This window comes from Megalobrama amblycephala, linkage group LG12, assembly GCF_018812025.1.
Source record: "Megalobrama amblycephala isolate DHTTF-2021 linkage group LG12, ASM1881202v1, whole genome shotgun sequence".
NCBI classification, from domain to species: Eukaryota; Metazoa; Chordata; class Actinopteri; order Cypriniformes; family Xenocyprididae; genus Megalobrama; species Megalobrama amblycephala.
The window spans coordinates 10,680,680-10,689,869 of NC_063055.1; the positions used below are offsets into that span (position 1 = coordinate 10,680,680).

The 9,190-nt window shown below is 34.8% G+C and overlaps 1 protein-coding gene across 4 annotated transcripts in view; it reads right to left on the reverse strand.

Annotated features, from left to right (window-relative positions):
- The window catches only part of bend5 (BEN domain containing 5), a 408,562-nt gene extending 400,777 nt beyond the window's left edge, over positions 1–7,785 (reverse strand). Inside the window, exons 1-2 of one of the 4 annotated variants that reach the window (XM_048211503.1) lie at positions 7,290–7,785; positions 5,750–5,872 (exon numbers count right to left, since the gene is read on the reverse strand). In XM_048211503.1, coding sequence (XP_048067460.1) covers positions 5,750–5,872; positions 7,290–7,578 — 412 coding nt within the window. In that variant the 5' untranslated portion in view covers positions 7,579–7,785. The remainder of the gene's footprint in view (positions 1–5,749; positions 5,873–7,289) is intronic. The other 3 variants (XM_048211504.1, XM_048211501.1, XM_048211502.1) reach the window with 3 other exon arrangements.
- Positions 7,786–9,190: the final 1,405 nt, after the last annotated feature.

Below are 9,190 nucleotides of genomic sequence, written 5' to 3' on the forward strand. Positions count from 1 at the left end.
AAAGATAAGAGACATTTTCTGACTTTTTTTTTTTTGGGTAAATTCATGACAGCTGTCTAAAGGGAGAAAGAAACAAGAAACATTTTTTTCTGGCAGAGGGAAGGAACTTGAGTGGTATCTTGGCTTTTAAGTCAGACACATTTGCTTGAAGTCCCATTGGGTGGTGCGATCCAGGATTGAAAGCTCGTGTGTAACAGCCACAGTGTATATATCAATGTTAGAGAAGCTACTTTGAAAATATTGTTTACTGAGCTACAAGCTAATCATAATTTGAAGTAGTTAGACTATACTCATGCTACTGCTTTGTAAAAGCAATTCCTGCGAGATACAAAAGTAGCTAACTACAGTACATAGGGTTTTTTGTAACTTTATAAATAAAAAAATATATGAGTAAATGATACATAATGATGTAATTTATCATTTAAATCAGAGGTTGCACAAAGGCAGTGACATGAACAATCTTACACACCCTAATTTAGATAACAGAGTCAAAAACAGTACATTGTGCAGTGACTTGAATCATTTACATGAGCTGCCTGAATGAAATGATTCAGTAGAACTGGATTCACTAAGATGACTACAAGTATCAATACTTTGAAAACAGGTGAACTAAATGTCACGGAAAGGATAGTTCACCTTCATTATTTACTCACCCTTAGGTTGTTCCAAACCTGAATGAATTTCTTTCTTCTGTTTGACTAAAAAGAAGATATTTTGAAGAATGACGGTAACCAAGGAGTAGATGGAAGTCAATGGGGCCCATCAACTGTTTGGTTACACATATTCTTCAAAATATCTTCTTTTGTGTTCAGCAGAAGAAAGAAATTAATACAGGTTTGGGACAACTTGAGGGCGAGTAAATGATAACAGATTTTTTTCATTTTTGGGTGAATTATCCATTTAAAGTAGCATCACTACTTCCAGTTAGTTAACACTGGTAGACACTGTACGCACACACATATACTGTATACCAACTGAATTTGCTAAACTGGCTGCACAGCCATATATTTTGAAAAAAGGTTTAACTTTTTTCTCAAAATCTGAGCGAGTGATATCTAATGCATCTATACTATTATTTTCATTTTTTACGAGCTATCCGAGGGGATATTTTATCCTCTGACTGCGTATTAAATATCATTTCCATTTTGAAGGTGCTGACTTTCACTGTAACAAAGGAGAGGCTACGAACGGTGAAAAGTTATCACTCGCTGACAGGTGGCTTTCTGACAAATGAGCCCACATCGCCACAAACCTTTACATTTCCACATCTTCTTCAACATAAAGAGAAGAGCGTTTGATTAATGACCGGGTGTGTCTAGCTCCGAAAACTTTGCTGAACTATTGCATCTTAAGTCCTTCAATTGACACGGGGGCTTCAGCTCTCAAAGTCACTTACGTCAAAATCGCCGATTGCTGCCAAGAAAGTGCCGCTTCCCTTTTGTCAGTGTGTAAGCAGTTAACATCATTTCACTGCAGTGTTGCTTTGCTGAAACAGCAACAGGACATTAATTTGACATTAGCGCTGTAACATCAATTCCTCTCCATTTTCCAACTTGGATAATGCGTTTACTGGAAGCAGATTAATATCTATTCCATAAATCATTCAGAGAATATGCCGAGCCAGAGACATGGGGGTAATGTCATATATGTTAGCTGATCCTGGTCTTGCGGCTGGATGTTCATTAATCAGTGCCTCGGGGTCCTCGGGGCCAGAAAACAGAGAAACTTATAAAACATCCTGATTATTTATTTATATTGACTTTGGCTCTGTAACTTATGTTAATATTGTATGTCCTTTTATTGCCGCCCTACGCCGCAAAACATCATCCGCTCTCGGCTATCGCTTTCACATGGCTACTGTAAACATTCAAGTAAGCTTACGACGACCGTAATTGTTTTGATAACAGTAATAAACATCTGTATGATGACGGATGGCTCAACTCCTAAAGCACGATGTGAACACGGTTTTATTATTAGTTCTGGGAGAGTTGCTTAGAATCATATTGATTTATCAAGTTGCTTTGGAATTGATTAGAAACGGTCAGTCTTACGTTTCAGGCGCTGGATCCATAACCAACTGCTTTCTTTCAGCTTAACATTCAACCCAAACTACCCGAGAAGGCCAGAAAGACTCCCTCCAACTAAAAATTGTACTATTACAGAATATTTCCAAGACCAAAAAATCTATATAAAAAAAAAACCTCCCCACAGGGAGCCTAGCCACAGGCGAGCTCTTTCCCCGCAGAGGGGTGAATTGGTTGGCTGTCAAGAATATGAAAGCTGAGTCTCATCTGCTGGAGACCCTGAACCTAATCTCCCAGCAAAGAATGATATTGTGCCTGTTCCAGCCATACTGATTCACTGTCAATCTGGCCCAAAGCTGCTCTCAGCTGCCCACTTGACCTTGTCACTGCAAAAGCACTTTATTTTCATTACATCACTGTTCATTCAGACCGGCAAAAAGTGCCAAACAAAGGCCATTTACTCAAAAGCATTCTTCAAAATATCATAACTTGCTTTAATTACAGTTTTCAGCTAGGTAGACCGACAAGAGCAGTCACTTTCAAATGAAACACTTCAATTTTTACCCCTCCATTTAAAAGGGAGATAATTATCCATTAAAAGCCCCGCTCACATGGACAATAGTCTCTCTCAGGCTGTGCTGCCATATGCTAAAATAGTATGGTTAAACAAAAGACACCGACAATGATTTTTGCACAAACATGTTTGACGACAGAGGTCTGCATGCTCTCCTGGGAATTCAAGGGTGTATCGCATTTGTAGAGGTGACAGGGTTATTCTAGCTGTTCACCGTATACATCCTTCTTAATCTTTAATTAACTGCCATGTCAACATATTGTTCAACTAAGGTGCTGCTAAATTGATATTCTGTTTATATACTAGATAAATTAGATCATGAACATGTCAACATCACACGCTTATGTTAAAATGTTACATTCTGCTTACACTCATGAAACTTAGCAAAAGCTTATAATGGCAACTTAGCGTTAGTAAACAATACTGATAAAATATTGGTTCTAAATTTCTTTACTTGGCAAAAGTCTAATAAACCATCATTATTTAAAATGACTTTTTAGAGTAAAGTATGTACTTTTAAAAAATATTTTATCAGCAATTTATAAACGGTACATTTTAAAATGTCAAAATGCTGTTTACTATCTCAGCTAAGTGCATTTTTAAAGGGTCCTTGATTATGATTTCACTTTTTTAACTTTAGTTAGTGTGTAATGTTGCTGTTTGAGCATAAACAACATCTGCAAAGTTACGACGCTCAAAGTTCAATGCAAAGGGAGAAATTATCTTTTACAGAAATTAGGGCTGCACAAGTGTTTACGTAATGTGTGTGTTATGTGTATAATAATTACATTTATATAAATACAAACACATACATGTATATCTTTAAGAAATATATGCATGTATAAATAAATATATGTTTTTATACAATTTATATTATATATAAATATAAATATTTTATGTATAAATATAAAATTTTCCTTAAATATATACATGTATGTGTGTGTATTTATATGTACATAATTATTATACACAAATACACACTTATATTACGTAAACAAAGACTTTTATTTTGCACACGATTAATCGCGATTAATAATTGTGCAGCCCTAACAGAAATCACTTTTTAAGGACTACATCAAGCTTTTTTCCGGACTGGTGACATCACAAACCCCAAAATTTACATGAACCCTGCCCCCGGGAACACACAACAAAAGGGGGTGAGGCCATGATGGGATGCTTTAGAAAAGAGCAAGAGTTGTAGTAGAGTGTTGTTACTATGTGGTCATTTTACGCCAGACTGCTTCACAAACGAGAGTCAATTCAATGCTGGATTTGCACAAAAGATTAACATGATGGCATATACTAGTCGATGAGTTGAATCACGTCCTCAGCAACTAAATAAATTTATCCATTCTAAAAGTTGTAACTTCTTTCTGAGGGTCTCCATCAGTCTCCGACTCCAGTTTGAACAACATAAGGCTGAACACCGTTACTGACAATCATCATTTTGGCTGCGTGAGAATCTCCAGCTTTGTTGTTGTTCAGCAACTGTTAAAGAGCTGTTAAAGCTCCACCCTCTTCTGGAAAGGGGTCCAGGAGCAGCCGCTCATTTGCATTTAAAGGGACACACACAAAAACTGTGTTTTTTTGCTCACACCCAAATAGGGGCAAATTTGACAAGCTATAATAAATGATCTTTGGGGTATTTTGAGCTGAAACTTAATAGACACATTCTGGGGACACCAGAGATTTATTTTACATCTTGTAAAAAGGGCATTATAGGTCCCATTTAAAGTTCTATCCTGTGCTAGTGGTGCAGAATTTACACTACCATTCAAAAGTATGGGGGCAGTTAGATTTTTTTTTTTTTTTTAATAAATACTTTTATTTGGCAAACATCCATTAAACTGATCAGAAATTACAATAAAGACATTTATAATGTTACAAAAGATTTCTATTTTAAATAAATGCTATTCTTGAATGGTAGAGTTAGGGTTGCAAAATTCCAGAAATTTTCAAAGTTGGAAACTTTCCATGGGAATTAACAGGAATATATGGGAATTAACGGGAATATATGGGAATTAATGGGAAAAAACAGGGAATTTGCTAAATTGAAGGTTAGCCTATAACAGGGTACTTAAATGTAGTTGAAAAAAACATCTTGGTTTTGGTTAAAACAACCAGATTTAATGCAATTTCAGTTAATTTTTTACCCTGCACATTTCTCAATCACATTCACACAGCACACTACTTACTGCAGGGCTATTAAGGCCACACCCCCTGCATGCACTGTGCATTCCCCCAGTTCATAACATGCACATTTGATCAAAAATACCGAAAAAACAGTAGTATTGTAAAATATAACCATTTAAAATAATGGTTTTCTATTTTAATATACATTAAAATATAATTTATTTCTGTGATGCAAAGCTGAATTTTCAGCATTATTACTCCAGTCTTCAGTGTCACATGATCCTTCAGAAATAATACTAATATGATGATTTGATAATCAATTATCAATGTTGGAAACTTAAAATAGAAACTCTTTTTGTAACAATATACTACCATTCAAAATTTTGGAGTCAGTAATTTTTTTCTTTCTTTTTTTGAAAGAAATTAATACTTTTATTCAGCAAGGATGTGTGAAATTGTTAAAAAGTGATATTAAAGTGATATTGTTAGAAAATATTTCTATTTTGAATAACTTCTGTTCTTTTTAACTTTTTTTATTTATCAAAGAATCATGAAAAAATATTCAGCAGCACAACTGTTTCCAACATATCAAATCAGCATATTAGAATGATTTCTGAAGGATCATGTGACACTGAAATAAATAACACATAACAATTGCTGCAATAAAAATATATTTTACATATTTACTAAATTAGAATTAATTGAATGCAAAAAATAAATGACTGTTATTTCATGTTATGACCAAACAAAATGTTTATGTTTTTATATGATACATTTTATATAAATATTATAAATGTATATAAATTTCCCAAAATTTCCAATTAATTCCCATAAATTCCCGTATATTGCCAAAAATTCCTGTTAAGTTTCCAAATTGTAATATTTCCAAAATTCCCCAGGTTAAGTTCCCGGAAATTTACTGAAACTTTCCGCCCCTTTGCAACCCTAGGTAGAGTACATATAACAGCATTCAGTATAAGAATGAAAAAGGGACTAAAAAAAATGCAAATACTCTTACCACTCTCAAAGCAGGCGTCAAAGATGACATGACCTTTCTTGGGTGGTCCGGTGTATCCTGGTGGGGTGATCATCAGTTTGTTCACATTCCCCACCAGAGCATCCTCTCCCCCTGCTTCATTATCTGCCACACAAAATTCAGAAGTCCATACAGTAAAGTCAAAAACCTTGTGATTTGGCCACAGTTTAAAACACCAAAAAAAAAATAAAATAAAAAAAAATCAGCATTGACTTTTGTCTGTCTGTTGCTGACTTCATAATTATCAAGCAACAGTTATACCATAACACAGCAATTGAAATCGGCCATCCAAACAGGGTTGTTGATCTGTGTGTACTGTGTGAGAAAAAAACATTGCCAACATAGAATCTATTGAGTCTTTAACTCATTTTTACATTAACATGAGCTGAAAAATGACAATAGAAACTACACATAAAAATAATAAAAGCAGAAACTATAAAAGAAATGGTTCTCCCAAAATGGTGTCTTAATTTACTCCAAACCTGTAACACTTCCTTTCTTACACTGAAGCCAAAAAGAGATGTTACGCAGAATGACAGAACTCAGTCACAATTCACTTCCATTGTATGGAGGAAAAAAAAAAAAAAAAAAAACACCTTAAAAGTGAATAGTGCCTAAACCTTTCATTCTGCTCAAGTCTTTGCAATGAGATGAGGGTAAATAAATGAAGATGAATTTTTATTATGGGGTAAACAAACCATTTAAGTGGTGCTGAATATCCATATCCAAAATAAAAAAAATTAGAAAATATTAACATAAAATTAACATAACTTTAAAAATCTATACACTTAAAAGGTAGTTGTCCTTTTTCTAATTAAATAAATTCTACAGTATTTGCCTGTGTGTGTGTGTGTGTGTGTGTGTGTGTGTGTGTGTGTGTGTGTGTGTGTGTGTGTAGGTGTACAGTATAGAGACAGAAATACAGAGGGAGAAATATACAGTATAGACATAGATAGGATGTATTTATATAGGAATTTCAGAAGATTTTCACAGAGAAGGCTGTCTGATCATATTACTTCTAACATAGCTTGTGTAAATATTAATAATAGCAAAGTAGTAATCTTCTAGTCTAGCTGGTCAAGACTTGTAAAGCTAGCATAAACGAGTAACTTAAATGTGTAGTAAATTTTACCAATAAATGCATTTCAAACCTAGTATAGTCTCGTAAAGATGCTGTAAAGTGTGAATATATTAGTCACAGTATCTGGAAACGTCCACTTTAACAAGGCTGGACTACAAACGCACGTGGTGTTGCGACTTGTGCAGCTGAATTTGAATATTTATGGCAATACATACACGCTTTGTAATATCTTGACTCTCTGAGTGCTGGAAAGTATAACAATAATAAGCTTTATTCGGCTAACGTTAGCAAACAGTTACTGTGTTTACATGGACGAAGCGCTCATATCATGCATCTAACGGCTAAATTGCACGCTCTACATGTACAGACATCATCCAAAGCGTGTCTGTCAATAGAAAAAGGTAAGATGACTCAGTATGAATGTGTTTTAATTTTACACACCAGTATCGAGATGCTCTCTGCTGCTTTCTTCCATCATCCGTTCATACAACCTCACACAGGATAGCGACGCTGAAGGAGCGTTTCCAAGACGACGGCGTGCTGCCGCGCGAGAGGAAGGATTTGACGTAACCAGCAGGTGCAAGCGCGCGAAAAGCGCACAGCTCCCCCAGCCACACGGATGTCTCCCCACAACGCGCCAAGTGAAGCGTCCAAACGGAGAGGAAATGTCAGCAGTGTTTACAGAGTACAAGCCCTTTATTAGCTGCTGATAAAACATGCACTTTAACATCCACTATATTATGCGTTCATGGTTAAAAAAAAAAAAAAAAGAGAGAGAGATTTGTGTGTATTTGATTTGAACCCACCTATATAAAAGTGTACCTACTCCTAAAAGTTTAACTTAAAATGTACAAACTTTCTTTTCTGGGAAAATAGGTCAAACATATTGTCCCTCTCACTAGGAAGTAGCAATTTAAGTAAATTATAATTCATGGCTGACATAACTACAGACTAATGGCAAAAAATAAATAAATAATATGTTCCAAGTTCAACCAAACGCCCTGATTCAATGGGAAACAAGGCAAAGGAGGAGAGACAGCTATGTGTCCTAAAATTATAGGGATGTGGATCAGTGTTGTAGTAGTACTCGTGACTGCAGTCCGAGAACAGAGAAGTCTGTCTTGAGTCTCAGCCCAAGACTATGGAAATGGGAGCATTTGGACTTGGTCTTGATTCAGATTCAGTCTATTCAGGTCTCTGGTGTTGACTAAAACACTGATGTGGATGCTATTTGCAGGGTCATTCCAGACTAAATTGAACAACTGAATTCCTTCACAAGGAAGCCATTAACAAAAGGTATTAAGAAAGTAATTTTAGTGTTAATGATCACGTGATATTGGGTGGCATGTTCTCGCACTTTAATTTCGGAAACATTTTTCTTCAACAATCATGTTTGTTTCTTACCAAGCACCACACAAATAGCCAGTACACAAGCTAAAATAAATATTTAAAAACAGACAGGTTATGTCTTTTTGTCTGTGTTTGATTTACCCTGATTTTGCTCTGTTTTCTCTTTCCTTTGTTCCTTGTTCCACCTTCTGGTTAGTCTCATTGGTTACTCATTGTTTGATCTGTGTTCACACCTGTTATTCATTGCATTGATTGGTCTGGTCTGTGTATTTAAAGGGTTTACCCAAAAATGACATTTCTGTCATTAATTACTCGCCCTAATGTCGTACCCATACCCACAAGACCTTTGTTCATTCCCGGAACACAAATGAAGATATTTTTGATGAAATCTGAGAGGTTTTTTTTATCTCCCACAGAAAGCAACGAAATTACCACATTCAAGATCCAGAGAAGTAAAGACATTGTTAAAATAGTCAATGTGCACTGTAAAAAGTAATACACTCTATCTACTCAATAAAATTGTGGCAACAGATTACAAGCAATATTATTCATTAAAGTCAACATACAAGAATTGAGTTAGAATTAATAAATTAATTCCTTAAAAGTCAACCATTTAAAATGTGTAAAATTAGCAAACACTGTTACAAAAACCACAAACTGACATAAAAAACAATAAGTCAAACAGGGCAACCACTATGGTGACCAAACTTTTTCAATAAAATCAACATCTAAACCTCTGTTAATTTGTGTGTTTCTCTTTCATTCAGTTACTTTACTTGTTATCATCAGGTGTCTTAAATGTTGGCAATAAAAAAAAGAGTTATTAATTAATCTTTGATTTTTGTTTAAATTTTACTTAAATTTTACTTGTTTTAAATGGTTGCCATTTAAGGAATTAATTTGATATTAAACTCAGTTCTATTTGTTGAATTTAATTAATAATATTGCTTGTAATCTGTTGCCAAAATTTTATGGACTAGATATAGCGTATT